Raw genomic sequence first — 17824 nt, forward strand, 5'->3', positions numbered from 1 at the left:
TGGACACTCTCAATGCCAGAGGGCTCGCGAGTGCCGGCCTTTTAAGAATTTGTACGCTTTTTTCTTGAAGGACCCTAAATCGAATTGGTTCAGAAATACTTCAGTGGGCAGCTGGTTCCACATAGCGGTGGTGCTCGGCAAAAATTGCCTTTAATCAGTCCAGCTCGTTGGAGAACGTTCACGCGATCTTTTGTCTTTGGTCATGCCAATCACGATGAGCTTCTCTAGGTTATCGTGGTCCCTACTCATTGTGTGACCAAAGTACGAAATGATGCGTTGTTGGCATATAGTTGATGAACGGGTTTTAATATGGAGCTGCATGCATTGGTGCGTCCACGGCATTCTTGACATCCGCCTTCAACACCACATTTCAAAGGCGTCAATCTTTTGGCGTTCCCTGGCTTAGATTGTCCACGTTTCTGCACCATTCTTGTATGGATATAGAATATATAGAAGTTAGTTTTGATACCGATTCCACTCAACGTGTCATAGCATCTTTCGCCATTCCAATATCCCTTTTTATCTCGGGGTCAGTACTGTCATCATTGCCGTAGTACTTGTAGTACTTTCGTAAAGATAAGAATCATTTGTGTTAAAATGGTAGTAGAAGATGCGGGACTTCTAATATGACCATGTCATGTCGTTATTTTTATTATCTACTCAGTACCCGTTAGATACATTTCTGTTCTATTTCACTAATTTACTACCACACAAATGACAATGCGCGATTTTGTACGGTTGTTGGTTGAACCTCTCGTACGCAAAAATAATCTTATTTCAGCGGCTCGCTTCTGCCACTGTAAGTGTTATTAAACGCTATTATTTTATTTTATATCTTAAGATATTAATTACCTACTCATTAATCACACAAGAGGTGACATTTAAGGGTAAAAAATAAAAACAAAATTTGGGATGGACACCCCTGGATCACTAAGGGGTTTGAAAAATAAATAGTAGCCGATTCTCAGATTTATGCCTAAAAAAATTCATAAGAATCGGTCGAGCCGTTTTGGAGGAGTATGGGAACGAACATTGTGACCCGAGAATTTTATATATATAGAGATTTAATATCATTGTAATATTTATTATAATTCAAAACTTTCCCAAATTATCTATGAAATGCATTCACCGGCAGTTAATGCGAAAAACATCAGATTCTACCATCTATGTATTACAGATTAATAATTTTAATTCAATCAATCAAACCTTTTGATTTGATTTTTTGATACAGTATACAAAAATACACATAACCCTTAATTGTCACCTCTCTACGATCAATCCCTATTTTTTATTATAGTAGAAAGGTTAATTTAATTGAACTAAAAAAATGTTTCCTGGGTATAATACGACGATGCCTTTTCATACCTAAGCGTTTAAAGATTATCCAGGATGTGTAAACATAAATGTCTATCATGAAGTATGTGACAGTTGTGTTATACACTTTTAATGGGGATGTGGACACCCGCATAGCAACCGCAGCTGAAACTAGGCCAAATTGATTGACTTATTTTTCTATTTACGACAGCCCTGTTTGGCGAGAACAATGCATGCTATTTGTATCACAGGATCCTTGTTATTAATGTTTCATGGTACGCAAATGTATAGGGCAAAGTCCAACTCGCGGAGGCGAAACAACAATTTCAAAATCAATTACCGTGAGATTCAAATTAATAATAATACATAAGTAATGGAAAACGATAAATAAAACACTTATGTATCAATCACACTTAAATTAACTGAAACGAATATTTTTATAATAACAAATAAATAAAATGAGCATGATAATCTATAATTTTCCATTTTTTTAAAATATATCCGCAATGGCAAGTGACTCTGCATAAAATCGGACTATCAACATTCTAATATAAAAATATAATTGATATAGTTTAGTTTTGTACACAATTATGAACGTCAGTGAATTCAATTAATTCTTATAAATGTAAATTTACGGAAAAAAACTTCAAGAATTTTAAAATGTGTGTAATTTTTATCAAATTTAAAAGTCAAAGTCAAAAATCATTTATTCATATAGGTAACACAATGTACACTTATGAACGTCAAAAAAAAAAAGAAATATACATTAAATGCTTGTAATTTTACATTTACTGCCAGTTCTCTAATCAAGGCCATAGAACGGACCAGAACTGGCAATACTGTCACTTTTAAATCACTAATCTCCTTTATACAAAAGCAACTGCAATCATACTCACATTAAAGCAGTTTCTTATTATAATGAAATATTATATAAATACGAACACTAAACGTTTCACCTCTATCAACAAGGCGCGGTAAAATAGGTACATGCACTTACTGTGGAAATGACACGCAAACACGTAGTATCAAGGTGATACTAAGATAAGGATTGGTCTTTAGGGGTCCTACAAGACTTATCGGTTTCTACGTAGCCTAAATATAGGAATTAGGAGGGCCATGGTATTGCTCAAAACCAAGATTAAATACATTTTTGTCCCACAGTTTTGTTTTATCTGACCTGCAAGGGAACAAACCCGATTTTATAAGATTGATTTATTGGTTGGAATATACGCTTCCTGTCAAGCAAATCGTGACCCCTACGACCCAACCTAGGGATCAAATGATATAATCATCTATAGTGATCTATGAATGATAAGATTATAAAATATAATTATATGGAAAAAATATGTATTACTGCCAACACCATGCCTCCTTCTGATAGAGGATCTTTGACTATCTGAGACAAAGCTTTGTTTTTAATTTGTTTTATTATTATTTATTACTTAAGACTCATGTGGAACATGGTGTAATGGTTGCAGCTCCTTACAAACGTTGTGTAATACAAAAAAAACTTGGCATTTAAAAAGAGTGGCGGAGAGTTTGTTGCTAGTTCTTCTCTTCCGTTCTACGCCCTTGATTTGAGAACTGGTAGTAGATGTAAAATTAGAAGCATTTAATATATATTTCTTTTTTTTGACGTTCATAAGTGTACATTGTGTTACCTATATGAATAAATGATTTTTGACTTTGATTAAAAATTACATACATTTTATTGGTCGAACGATATATTTTTTGTCCGTAAAATATATTTCCTCTGGAACTATTTATCGTGCTGTGGTTAAACATCTTGTAACGGTAAGAAAACGGTATTGCGATAAATTAAAAATTAAATCACATCATATGTAAAAATTTATTTAACCAGTCTTATGTACATAATATAACTTAAATCTAATTTCTACTTATTGCATAACGAAACCACGAGATAATTCAACTTATTTTACTAACTTAAATTAAAGAATTAAACTAAATGAGTACCTAATGTGATGCTGACCATAACTAATATAAAACAATAAACGTTAATATTACAAAATGTAAATTTTTCTTTTTAGGTTGCTAAAATTAAAAAGAAAAATCATTTATCAATTTTAAAAAAAGACTTCTCGTAATATGGTTTTCTAATAAGGTAATTCTCTTTTTAAAATCGACAATTCAATTTGAATTAAGAACATGTTTTGCTACCCTGTGATAGTCATAGGGTAGAAAAACTAATGTTAACACTTATGATGTTTCCCATCTGTACAACAAAACTCCTTGCCAGCAGAGAAATTTGTTGGATTCCATTCGCCGCCACAATTTCTGACAAAAAGGAACGCCTTCTCGCGGTGAACGTCACGCTCCACGGCGCCGCAAATCACTGGCCCAGCGCGCGGTAGGTACTTCAATATCTGTTAAAATAATTATTTAGAAGTATAATATATTTTAACATCGTCAAAGAATTATTAGAAAACAGATAAGCAGCGTAACATATAGTTTATTGATAATATTCGTATTGTTACCCAATAAACAATTGATTTAACAGCCGGCAACTAAAGATAGTAAATAAGTTCGCCTTTACTCAGAAGCCTTTTTGGTGTATTTTGCTGTTCTTTAGATATTAAATTATATAATGTCGTGAGAAATGGACGAGAATCTATGCCAAGAGTCGTGAAATCAAATGGGAAGAAGAAGAAGAGTCAGGAGAGACAGGTCAGGATCTGCAAACGCTATGGGGCAGTCTCCTTTTTGTGGAAAGAGTTATAAGAGGCCCATATAACTCGGGACACGTTGCAGGCAAAGTATTTAGTTTTGTCTTCCTTAGTATATTTAAAAAGTTGTACAGAGTGTAAGTGAGCTTTTAAGGTTTTAACAGACTTCAAACCCGACTTGTTTATATACTTGGAAATTGACATAAATAACGCATCCTGAACTTAATACATATGAAAGCGGTATCTAGCTGTAATTGCAACATCAAGACTAATTGAAATGGAAATCTTCGAAGGAAATGCAATGTTTACGACATTTTATTGTCTGTCACTTTCTAAACAAATAAACTATCGATGAATAGGTTATTACCGTTCCTATCGAAGTATGTGTGTCCTGGTAATATAAAATTAAGCCATACACTTAAAAATAGGCATTTTCGAGTTTGGAACATTATTACCAACGTGCCTGTTGAATGCGTAATAACGTAAAAACAACAGCACAATATATCGATTTCGGAGTGCTATCATTTTTCTTAAATTGCTTAGAATCTGCTTGTGTTTCTAATTAATAGGCCTATTCAATATGTTGCCTTTGGGTTATATATATATATATATATATATGACACGACAATGGCGTATTTCGTTGACACATCTCATATTACGTACATTTGCCTGATTGTAAACAAAGGCACAGTTTTATCTATCGTTCTGCATTCTAATTACCTCAACATATATTATGCATATTTTTGTAGCAAATTTAACGTAAGTTCAAATATGATTCTAATAATTTACTGAATCTGTATTGATACTTACCACATCTAGACAAGTGCTGATGCAGTGTTTGAAACCGATGGATCCACAGGGTAGGCTGGGGCCATCCGTGTCGTATGTAACAACCGGTTCTCCCGTGGGTGGACCCTTGGGTTTCGTGCGTCGACCGTCCCTAAAGCCCATTTGTTGGGACATAAACACACCACACTGGCACGGCTCTAACTAGAAACAGAAGATTTACTGGTAATTTGGTAACATACAGTCAAAAACATATTGGATTTGACAAACGGAAGTCATACTTAGCGCAACGTCCCGACTTTTACCCTCACGTTATAATGGAACTAATATTTTAGTTTTAATAGTTAATACATAATTGAAAAAGTAAAGATGTCTTATACGTGCGTTAAAATACAGTTAGTTAGTTCGCGGTAAAAATATTCAGAAAACACATCGATAATCGAAGAAAGAAAATGCTTTACCTCATAGTCATCGTCTCCTGTGGACACGTCATCATAACTATTAATAATTTCCTGGTGGTCTCGCTTCAGTTTCCGCCTGGCATCTACAGATACAAACCACAAGCCAGCCACCAATATCACAAACCGCTGGATTCCGCCCATCGTAATCTAAATGTAACATGATATTCGTAATCAACAATTATTACTAACTCTATATGAGAAATGCAAGGACATGTGACCCGAAAACAGAAAGAAGACAAATAAAATATAAAGTTAGAGGTATTGAAAATATCCATCAACAGTTTCAGACAGATTAAAAATTTACCTTATTTTAAACACAGAAGACCTAATCTCTAATTAATCAATAAAACGCACAGAAATATTAAGAATTTTTTAGAAATAATTTAGAATTAAAATAGAGAATTCAACTTACGTATTCAGTAACTATATCACTTGTACAATAACATATTAATGATTGATGACAGCTGGTGGCTGACTATTTAAATTGATTTAAGACGGGCCATAACACTGTTGCTGGGTCAGCAGAATGTAAAACGTGCTCTTTTAAATGTAGATATGCAACGTATTCACAAATACCTACGTTCTATATCGATTAATAGATGATTTACTAGGATATCACTGATTTGTAAAACACGTGTCCAAATCTATTAAAAATCATATACCACAAGGCCCGTCGTATATAGATAAATTATTGTATACTATAAATAAACAATTATTCGAATTGTCCCATTCAGAAGAACGCGATGTGGCCAAACCTCACCAATATCCAGATTGAGCATCCTGGATAACGCGCTAGGTCTATAGTTGCTTTATTTATTTATACACTTTGATATAAATTTTACTTTAATTTTTATAGTTTATGTATCGATGATTGTTTCTCTTCATGGTTGTTGTTAGTCTATCATTTCTTGTCATGAGCATTAGCAAGCTTTTGTAAATAAATTAATACATAAAAATTTCATGGATACTTTAATGAAAAACCTATAAATGCATTCACTATCGCATTCTAATAATGAAAAAAAAATTCAAATCTAGTATAGATGAAACTGTATCGTTATATGTAAAACGAAGCAACCTACATTTATAAACCTTGATTCTTTTCCGTCTTTTTAACCGACTTGAAAAAAACGGAACATATATAGTCGATTTTTTTTTTGATTTTTTAAAAGTATTTCTCTGTATTTTTTTTCACAATAAATAAATCTAGTCTGCCTGTAGTCATTAACGTTTTTCATTTTATCATAAAAATTCGTCATCATATATTTTTTTACTTATCACTCGTAGATACTACGAGTTGTTGTACCATGATTTTTAAAGTTTTCATTTACGTCGCTGCAATGTTAAGTATATGAAGATCGAACGTATAAATTGTCCATATATTTGGTATAGTTCCAATCAAACGATCTGTTTATATTCACTTGGACATTACTTGGTATTTTACATATTTTTTCTACAAATGTAGATATTTTCTATATACAAATCAACGCGAAAAACAAAAAAAAATCTCCCAAGCCGACTGGTCATCGTGGGAGATTAAGACGACTCGTAGTGGGTTGGTTTATAGCCCGAGCAAAAGGTACTTGTTGTTGAAAGCTACATTATATTCGAAACTACTTAGTGTATAAAGAATTAAATAAAGAATCAATTCCATAAATTAATTTTATTGGAAACACTTCAAGCATTCCAGTTAAAATACAAAATGCATTGTACTTAAACATAACATGGTATTAAAAATGAAACATATAACATAACAACCCTCAATAATACTGCCATTGCATTAAAAAGTTATTCAAACTTATAAGATATTCGATTACCAGAGAAACAAATTAAACATTAACGTTATTAAAACAAGAGAAACAAATAAAACTTATTTAGTCGCTTAGAAATAAATATGTTTAAAAAAGTCATGATCTCAAACAAGAGACAAAAGCAAATCCAAATTTTCCATGGAATACCATCGGTTCCAAATTCAAATTTGTACCGAATACACATTGACAGATTATAAAACGCAGACGTTTGCGTTAGATAATTGAACATTTTTAATTTCGCTCATAAACACTAGGGGCGCTATAAGCTGTTTCATATATTTGTACGCATTTTAACTTAGCAGTTTAAAATTGAATAAAACTCATGGTACCACTACTTTCTTATTTCTATTGACTTTACTTTCAAATATAAAAAGTATTGTTTGTAATAAATACAATGTATGGTATTCTAAACATAACTGACACAATTATTTTAGTAGTTTGAGGTAAATCTGAGTATAAATAATTATGCATATTATATTAAATATAATTAATAAAGTTTTCGCCTAAACATTAGAAGCAAATCTAATTTTTATTTTATATCTACTCAACCTATGATTGGACAGCCCTTATTATTAATCTCAAAGTTTGTTAGACAGCATTCCCAAACTATTAAACACGCTAAATTGACTATTTATAAACAAAGACGAGACTCCTTAAAAGCACTTACTTTTCGGTATATTCCAGAATGATAATAAAACAAATTATATAATATTACACCTTATTTCTTAACTATAGAGCTTTATTATTGTGCACACTGTAACATTTGTGAAAATGAAACCCCTTAAAGTACAATTATTGTACCTATATACCATGGACATAATGTATATTTTAGTATAATTGTAACAGGACAAAAAGATTGTTACTTAAAATTGAGTTTTATAATTAGGATGTATCAATGATTTAATGCTTTATAATTTGATTCTTCAAAAAACACATAGACATATTAAATGACCAAATTTATACAGATTTAATTAATTATAAATATATTTTATTTCTAATACAATCACAATATTAATGTAAATTACTATAAAATAGTAGATGCTTCAAGTATTCCTTGAATTTATTAAAATCTGACTTAATATAGTTATTAAAACAAGACATAATAAAATTGTACTCATTAGTAGGATTTATGTTCATTGGCACTTATAAAGTGAATTACAACATTGGTGTATTACAAGACAAGTAGTAGTATTATATATCCTTAAATTAAGTCCCTAAAAATAATTAAGAACTATAATAATAGCTCCTAATTTATTTTTAATTCAACTTTGATTTTATTTTTAAAGGACAAATTACTGTATATACATAAAAATTGACTTATCAACTATAATGTCAAATCACTTTAGAAATTTAATAAATTACATAAATCTATTATCTCACAAGTCCTTTGTTAGCATTAATTTAGCTTCACCTTCAAACACAACCTTTTTCTCTTCCTCTACCACACAAAAGAATTTTACTTTTAATAATTTCCGCACATCAACCAATTCTACACTGATTGTTAGTTTCTCACCTACAAAACACTTGTTCGGAAACTTCATTGTCTGGGAAACCAAGATTGTGCCCGGTCCTGGCAAATGAGTGCCAATGAGACCAGCAACCAAACCATTTAGAAATGCTCCATGCACTATTGGCCTTTTATTTCCATTATTTTTATGTAAATAGTTATGATCACTTGTGAGATTCGAGAATGTATCAAGGTCCTTTTGGGTTAAGGTTTTTTGTATTCTTATTTTGTCACCAGCTTTAAATGCTGCTCGGCTAAATGATGTTGTGTGTAATTTACATATTTTTTGGTAGTTTTTATTATTGACTGCAATGTAGGGAAACCTGTTTGACAGCATCCTGTTCATGACTTTTTCTGGGTCTCTAAAAATATATGTGCGAGATTTGATATTACTCTATATTCTGATGTTTTTAATGTTTCAATTTGACGAATAACCTGGGAATCATTTGAAATTGATGTATTGTTATAAATCTGTATAAATGTAGTTATGACATCTGCAACAGTCTCACTGTGTGTTGACGTCAACAAATTTTCCAGAGGTTTGACTCCATCATGTTTCATCAAATAGTCAACATTCAGGGGATCTGAAATTTCATAAAAAGCATCAAAAACACTGAATATCAGAATTATCTCAGAACATATTTACATTAGTTAATGACATAGTAAATTAGTTATATGATTTCAACTCAATTATATTTTAATGCACAATTAATTTTATTAAGTGATTAAATGTTGGAGGGAAAGGTATGCATGCAACCTAAGTTAAATGATTACTATTGTAAGAGATTTAGTTCTTATAGAACTTTAGTTTTATATCCTTGAAATTAATGTCAGTTGTTTTCATTAAATGAGTATTTTTGCTAGTTTAAAAAAATTGGGATATGGGTGTGGAAGTTACTTACCCCTCTTGGGAGTCTACTATATGCAAACTAACTAACCACTAACCTGAACATAAATTGCAAATCCCAGCTGCTGCAAAATGTAGCAATTGGGAGTTAGCTTCATTTTTTATAACATATAAAAAGATGTCATAAACACCAACATCGCGGATAAATACGTAATTGATCGGGTCATAAGCAAAATTAGCCAAATTTGCAAGTACTTGGCATTTAGCATCTGAAAGCATAAAGCACCAATGCATTATCCTTTCATGGAAATAATGTATAATATATATAATAACAGAGATATATTTACCAACAGAATTTGAATTTAAATATTCATCCACTAATACCGATAAATAACTTTCACGATCAGTTCCATTTTCTGGAGTATGTTTCTTCAAGTATGATAAACTTGAAAACATTGGATCTCACTTCGTAATTAGTTTCCTTTCAATTAACAATCATATCTTTTATGGAATTTGCTGATTTAAAAAAATTTTTACCAAAACACAAATAGTAATTTTATTTTATTAAAAATGAAAAGGTCATTGTTGTCATATGTCAATTATTAATATGTCAAAAATAACCGATCTCCTACTTTCTATGATGACATTACAGAACACATATTGACATTTCTTTTAACATCATGACATGGACATGGAATTTGGAGGGGGATTTTTTTTATTTATGAAATTAAGATTTTCTGGGCATATGGGGACCCCATTTTGAGTGATTTTAAGGTTATAGTCTAACTATAATTATTGGCTAATTGTGTTCAGAATGCATTTTCGTATCAAATATAGAAAATAGAATTCAGTACTAGAAATAGCAATCATGGCTTCTCTGTTAAATATTACCGGTAAGAAAAAATTGGTTATTTATATTTTATCTCCCGTATGGTTAAATAGTCTTAGTAAATAATACACTTGTTTACTTTACAGGTTTAACAAACAAAAACTTGTTTGTGGTTGATTTTGAAGAGCCATATTCTGAAAAGGCTGTAAGAGATGAATCTACACCAAACATTAGAAGTATTATTTACAGTCCTAAAGGGAATTATTTGGCCTATAGAACAGATAAGAAGTAAAGTTTTTATAAAACAATAAAAATTCAATCAATTTGCTAGATCCATTCTTAACTTTTACAGTTTCAGTCTGCATCTACTTGTAACTATTTAAAAATTTCGTATATAATTTTTTTTGTATCTGTAGTGTGATTCTTTTTAAACGCTAAACTATATTTTATAACTTCACCACTGTAGAAACATATTCAAAATTTATCCTGGATTTAGAAAAATAAATCATACTAAATAAAGCGAAAGCAAAATAGGAAAAACCCTGTAAGCTCTATTTGGCTAAAAAATAACCTTATGTTATAGAGTTGACGTCTTAAAATGTGAAGACTGGTCAGTAACAGCAACTATTGACGGCAACATAAAGGATATGTTCTTTTCTCCTTTAGACACTTATTTTGTATCATGGGAGATGTTTTTCACGACTAAGGATAACCCACAGGTGAATTACCATTAATATTTGTATTATTGTAAGGTGACCAACTTTATTGTATACTATATAATATATATATATATATGAATATATACTATAGAATAGGACGTTTTCATTTGTAGATTTTTTTATTGGTTTAATAATATACAGGCTAAATAAAAGTTAATCTATGCATTTAAGAAAATTATTGACAAAAAATTGCCAATGTAGAGTCATCCAATTTAAGTAAAACATGCCTTAATATTATAGTTTAGTTATTTATAATACTTACCTATTATAGATTTTATTTTTGTAGGGTAAGCCAAATCTTCGTGTTTTTAAAACTGAGAGTGGAGAAAACATTGGCTCATTTATACAAAAGAATCAAATTGGTTGGTGAGTATTACTTATAAAAATTTCCCAAAAAGACTTAATATAATAAAAATCTAATATTTTTAAGGAATCTTAAAAGAAAATATGCATCCCTGAACCCATACATAGTTGGTCCCAAAGTTCTGTCATAAACAGTGCCCACAGCGGTGCAACACAATAACAGCTATTCAGTTTTCTTTCAATGTTTACTCTATCGTGAAAAAATATGGAAAGTGATTGTTTTTTGTTTTAAAATAATAGTCAGAAATCCAAAAATAGAATGCAATAATATAATTATTATAAAATCATGTTCGAAATTTAAAAATAATGTGCCAGTGACAGAACTTTGGGACTAACTACTAGATAAATCTCAAAATATAATGATTTCCATAGGGGAAATCCCTGAATATGTTGTAATATACCCTATATCATCCAGATTATTATTATCGCTTTATAATTAATCCGTACAACAAGTGGTTAGTTTACATTCATTAATATTAGTATTATTTGTGTCAGTATCAGATTTAAAAATTTCAAGTTAGATATCTGTTTTTTAGTAGTCTAGTTTTTGTATGGCCTCTTTTAGGGTAAAAGCCTCCTCCATATTTTTCATTTCTCTTTGTCTTGAGTATCATTCATCCAGTTTTCCCCCCCCTAGTTCTATTATGTCATTTGTCCATCTTTTCTTTTGTCATCTATCCATCATGTCATTTATTATTTATAGTGCCATCTTTCATCCCGCACTCTAGCTATATGACCTGCCCATTTCCATTTAAGCTTTGGAGCGTGTACAAATGCTTCTGAGAGATGCCAGAGCAGATTACACAATTTCTTTATATCTTACATTTGAGCATTTTTGGTAGTGTTTTATTGAAATAATAATACATATATATAATAATAAATGATATTTACAGGCAACCAAAGTGGTCATCAGATGAAAAGCTTTTTGCAATTCATGCTAATAATAGAATCCTGATATATGAAGATGCTAAGTTGGATCGCTACACACATAACATTGCAGCTGATAAACTTCAGGCCTACAGCATATCGCCGAGCCCAGCACCAGCTTATTATCTCTCTATATTTACTATAGGTATGGTTGTTTGAATTTTCATATAAAAAATAATGCAAGAAAGAATATAGTAAAATTCCGCCTTAAGAATAAGCCAAACTTCAACTTAATGACATAAATCTAATTATTTTCAGGTAAATCTGGTCAGCCATCATTCTGGCGTATTTTCAAGTATCCACAATTTGAAATAACCCATGCGATTGTGAGCAGGTCATCCTTCCAAGCGGACAAAGCAACTTTCCACTGGAACAGACGCGGCAGCAATGTTTTCACGTTGACGCAGACCGATGTAAGTTTGAGACTACGAGACTACTGCATTTCTTATAGACAATTAGTATTTAATATATTAATTGTCTATAAGATATATGTGATGCTCTGTGATAGTGTACTGAGGCTGGCTGCATTTCTTCACTGTATTGTGATACCAATTCGTTGAATAAAAACTTGTGCTGTGATGTTAAGGAATTTCGTAGTATAAGTCAGACGATATTAATATTGTTTAGAGTTTGTTAACGGAAGGCTTGTGCCATTGCATTTATTTTGCCATTGATTGAATAAAATGCATACAAAGCAGTTGATTTAGGGAAATGATATATATTTATACCAATCCATATTGATATGAAGTGTATACCTTACTAAAGAAAGTCTTAGTGCTCGGAAGTGGATATAATAGGAAAATTATTTTTGTAATTTTATTAATTCATTCTTTGCATTTATCAAAAGAACTAAATGTGTGTGAATTATTCTAGTGCAGACATAGATGTAACAAATTCTGTATTAGATATTATTTAACTTCAAGCTTATTTTGATAGAACTTCTTTGTTAGAAGTGTGTTTTCGCTGCGAAGTGTGTTATGATACTAATTAAAGGAATGCCTATGCCATAATCGTTTAAGGATAATAGAAGTACTAAGAACTATTGCTACTATCTATATTATCAAGTATAGAATACTAAACTATATTATTCCAAATTAAATTAACTCCTTAGTAGAATTACTACTAACTACATGAAAAACTGGATATCAAAAATATCAAATATCTTAAAAACTAAGTATTTATATATTTTTTATAAATTTGTTTATTTTATTTCATATCTACCTATTATCATGTTTGAATTTATTTTTTAAAAGAATATGAGTAAGTAAATCTAGTAGTTGACTTTATTTTTTAAGTATTATAATATTTTTAAAAAAGTCAACGCTTCGGCGAATGGATTACTTTGACCAATTTATGTTTCACCATTATTTCAATTTCAGTATTTTTTTAATAAAAAGTTATTATAATATATTGAATACCGATTTAAATGAACAAAAGAATTCATCTACATTTACTGCCAGTTCTCAAATCAGGGGCCCATACTACACTTAAATAGTCAAGGTTTATTAACAAAATGTTTGTAACCGTCACTTATTTATATTAATTATAGGTGGACAAAACTGGTGGCTCGTACTATGGGAAACAAGCATTGTCTTATGGAGATATCAAAGGCAACAGCGGAAATATGACATTCAGTGAGTATTTTATTTAAATATTATAGTATGAAGACAAATATTCTTATAAAAAATTGTGTAATAAATTGCAATTTATTTTATCAATCACAAATACTAGTAACTATTATATATATATAGCCTTGTTTTTTTTATATTTAACAACTTATTATTTATTTTAAAAAAAGAAATCTTTCATAAATAAATTATTCAGAATTATTGTCTAGAATAGTCTGTGGAAAGATTTGAGCGTGGAAGTTATACAAACTAATATAATCTTTATTTGTTCAAAAATTAATTATTCACAGATTACACACATCACATGACACTTCTCTTTCAGTACACACTTAGGCAATTAAAAAAAAATGTTTCAGGCAAGGAAGGCCCAATCCACGCAATATCGTGGAACCCCGGTAATTGGAATGAGTGGGTCGCGGTCTACGGACACGCGCCCGCTAAGGCAACGCTCTTCAACGCTAAGTGCGAACCATTGTACGAGTTCGGTACAGGCGCATGGAATGCTATCTACTTCCCGCCTGAAGGAAATAATATCCTTTTTACAATAAAATATATAGAGTTTAAATTTGATGTCTTTAATAATTTTATACAATACTTTTGCTTGTACAAAGCACAATTTTTTGTGCCTAATTCTAGCCGGCCAGATTTATTTTTGTTGGCTTGTAAATTAGTTTTTATTTTATATTGAAATAAATTTTTTTTTTAATTTTATATTTATTATTGAAATAATTGAAACCCTGTTTACATTTGTATATCTTTAGAAGCGAACAGCTGTCAAACGCTCTCTATGAATGTCGCTTTTTAGTTATAGCAATTGCTAGAAAAATCTAGTTCTCAAACACATAATATTGCCAGACTTAAACTAAAAAAATATCCTTAACACCACAGCACTAGTTCTTTTAGGTGGCTTTGGTAATATAGCTACAGGCCATATATCTGTGTGGGACCTCCGTGGGTGCAAAAAATTGGGTGAATGCAGTGCCCCTGACACAACATATTTGCAATGGGATCCTCGGGGAGAGACCTTCATAACTGCTACCACATATCCAAGACTTACAGTTGGGAATGGGTAAGTTGCAAGAAAAAATAATTATTCTAATAACAATATAATTAAATAATGCACAAATTAAAAGTAATTATTTATAACATATTTTAAACTAGCTTAATGGAACTGAGAAATTTTGTCACTAAATTTAAATGTAAAATTTAAAGTAGTCTTCATTGCATTATCCCAAACTAAGATTTGTACACCAGCTTATTTGATTCATAATACTAGAGATCAACTATGTTATAGGTGTAACAAACAAAATGCAATATTTTTTCAACTTTAATGCAATGTTATCATAAAAATAGAATTCTCGTAAATAACCCACCTGAGTATGGTGACACACATCGAATGAGTCTAGTAATAATCTTGACTTATGCGTTTCTTAAACTGCATATGAAGATCCGACAGCGCCATTCATAGCTAGGGATATTAAGACATAGTTGTGTCATCATCATCAATGGCTGGGCTTAGCCTCCGCAACAATTTTTCTTGGATTCTATGTCATGCGTCCAATTTAGAACAACTGCTGTTTCAAGTTCCTTGACAATTCCATCGCATCAACGTAGCCTCTGGCTACCGGGTTTTCTCTTGCCACCTGGTTGTGAGTTCAGTAAGGATATTGGGGTTCTGTCGTCCTCCATTGGGTGGACATGTCTCCACCCACTTGCCATCATCAAGGATGTTATAAAGTTCTTCATTGAAGACAATACGCCAAACACCATCGTTATTTTACAGGTATAAAATCTGGCACTACACTGGTGTTCTTATGCACAAACGCAACTGTGCGGACAAAGAGAATTTGCTGTCAATTTGTTGGCGTCCCGGTACATATCAAAAGAGTGATCTCTCAAAAACTATACCCAAGAGTATAGAAGATACCACTCCTAAAGCTGTAGGAGCATATCGGCCTCCCGGAGCGAGAAACAAACCATCAACATTTACATTACATGAACACGAAAAACCGCATAAGCCTGGACAAAATATTGAAGGTATACACATAAATATATAGAGTTAATAAAGATTTTAATATAAAATATTTTGGATTTACTTGCTTCAGGTTTTAATGCTATTCTCTAAAGTGCTGTATAATGTAAATTTTTATTTAAGAACTTTAGCACTTCATGATAAGTTCGAATTTAAGTAAACAAGTAAATAAGGTTCAGTTCATAAGAACTGGATTTACTGGCTACCAGTATTTTTTAAATTCGGATTTCTTTATCCCGAAGGTTATAATATAATAATTTTTTTTAGTTAATGTTTCAGTTAGAGTCAGTTACAATATTGTTATTATTATGTATGACATTGATTTATATTTTAATAATCATTATTAAGCGGATACAAATATTACAATACTAGACCTTTTGAGTGCGTTTCAGTAATAGTTTATTTATAATTCCCAGCGGCGCCATCTAAACAGGCAATAAAACAAAAGGAAAAACGCGAAGCCCGTAAAGCGCGTAAAGCCGAAGAAAAGGGTGAGCAAGGAGATACGGCACCCGCGGCTTCCGCGCCGCGGCAAGCGTTCACATCTACCGGGGACCCAGAAAAGGACAAGAAAATCAAGAATTTAAATAAGGTATCCGTCTCGAAGGACCAAAAGTCTTAAGATGTTCATAATAGCATATTTAATGTTAATTACAATTGCAGATAGTTCTATAAGTTAATAATATTCTTTCTTCTTCTCTGTTTTATACATATTTTAATACTTGAACAACAGCACCTATTAGCTATTCTTTAAATAGATAAATAGTTAGCGTCACGAATCCTTTTCGAATATATGTAAGTTTGTGATTTTTCGTAGTTCTTAATACGCATATGAATTTCTACTTACGCTAAAGAATAGAATGGACTCCTGAGGCAGAATTTAAAAAAATATCATTTTATATCTCACTATTAGAAATTTCACGTATTGTTAGTGTATCAGTAACGTTGGCAAGATTTAAAATTGTGGAAATCAATTCATTCTCATAATTTAATTATGTTTTATACAAAATGTTCTGGTTGGAGGAGCAAAGACGTTGATTGAAAACCTTAAACCTTGTATATGTTATCGAGAATCTAATTTTTTTTTTTTTCAGAAATTAAGTGACATTGACAAACTGAAACAGCAGAAGGCAGCTGGTAAACCACTGGAACTGAATCAGTTGGCTAAAATAGAAAACGAAGCTGCTCTGTTAAAAGAATTGGAACAACTGAAATTATGATTAATCACTAAATGTATTTAGTACAGTATATGTAACAAAAACCCTGTCAGTATCAATGTGAAGTAGGATTTAAAATAAAATAGAATAAATTAAAAATCGATCAATTAAATACAAAATCACAATAATGTATCTGAATGATACATAACTTGTATTTAAAAAAAAAGAGATTAAAAATACAAGTTTCCTTTGTTATGTGATTATCTGACAAAAATATGTGTCATATACACGGCTATTGTCTTTTTTAACTTCGGGTCGTTGACCCCAAAATGTCATGAATTCATGACCACAGCTGTTAATATCAATTCATATTGCTTGAGCTTAACAAATTCCAATTTTAGGGTGTATTTCTTTAGCGGTCTCAGCTAACAGTTACGGGATTTTTGCTACATGCTGTAATATTACATTTAAATGAAAAATCATTTAATTATGTATCCTTACATAAAACTTGGATTTACTTTATTATAACATCAAAATAATTTGTATGTTTGCTTCAGTCTGACATAATCTATATTTTTCTACTGTTAAGTAAATGCTAGTTATGTATTAAAATATATAATATTGTTTAAATAAAGGAAAGTATGTATGATTGTTTTTATTTAAACCTTTTACTGAAATAACGCGAAACGTTAAATGAAATCCCTAATACATACACAATTATATGAAAATGCGATACCTTTTACCTAAAAAGGTATCGCATTT

At 31.0% G+C, this 17824-nt stretch overlaps 3 protein-coding genes across 4 annotated transcripts; 1 reads left to right on the forward strand and 2 right to left on the reverse strand.

The window, feature by feature from the left end:
• Positions 1 to 3177: 3177 nt before the first annotated feature.
• Positions 3178 to 5715, reverse strand: LOC123707096 (follicle cell protein 3C-1). 2 transcript variants are annotated; one of them, XM_045656883.1, is made up of 4 exons: positions 5658 to 5715; positions 5246 to 5392; positions 4809 to 4988; positions 3178 to 3698 (listed from the first exon to the last, which is right to left on the reverse strand). In XM_045656883.1, exons 2-4 carry the CDS (start codon positions 5384 to 5386, stop codon positions 3525 to 3527), a joined length of 495 nt encoding a protein of 164 aa, XP_045512839.1. In that variant the 5' UTR covers positions 5387 to 5392; positions 5658 to 5715; the 3' UTR covers positions 3178 to 3524. The 2 variants fall into 2 exon arrangements, with proteins under 2 accessions (XP_045512839.1, XP_045512840.1); XM_045656884.1 differs by lacking the exon at positions 5658 to 5715 and adding an exon at positions 5550 to 5574.
• Positions 5716 to 8757: 3042 nt separating this feature from the next.
• Positions 8758 to 9987, reverse strand: LOC123707576 (armadillo repeat-containing protein 7). Its single transcript, XM_045657735.1, has 3 exons — positions 9755 to 9987; positions 9506 to 9676; positions 8758 to 9144 (listed from the first exon to the last, which is right to left on the reverse strand). The coding sequence occupies exons 1-3, from the start codon at positions 9861 to 9863 to the stop codon at positions 8903 to 8905; spliced, it is 522 nt and encodes a 173-aa protein (XP_045513691.1). The 5' UTR covers positions 9864 to 9987; the 3' UTR covers positions 8758 to 8902.
• Positions 9988 to 10104: 117 nt separating this feature from the next.
• LOC123707469 (eukaryotic translation initiation factor 2A) lies at positions 10105 to 17603 on the forward strand. Its single transcript, XM_045657531.1, has 12 exons — positions 10105 to 10300; positions 10383 to 10524; positions 10820 to 10955; positions 11242 to 11321; positions 12212 to 12390; positions 12504 to 12658; positions 13795 to 13879; positions 14230 to 14403; positions 14765 to 14942; positions 15657 to 15910; positions 16322 to 16497; positions 17000 to 17603. The coding sequence occupies exons 1-12, from the start codon at positions 10276 to 10278 to the stop codon at positions 17123 to 17125; spliced, it is 1710 nt and encodes a 569-aa protein (XP_045513487.1). The 5' UTR covers positions 10105 to 10275; the 3' UTR covers positions 17126 to 17603.
• Positions 17604 to 17824: the final 221 nt, after the last annotated feature.

Source organism: Pieris brassicae, chromosome 3 (assembly GCF_905147105.1).
Source record: "Pieris brassicae chromosome 3, ilPieBrab1.1, whole genome shotgun sequence".
NCBI classification, from domain to species: Eukaryota; Metazoa; Arthropoda; class Insecta; order Lepidoptera; family Pieridae; genus Pieris; species Pieris brassicae.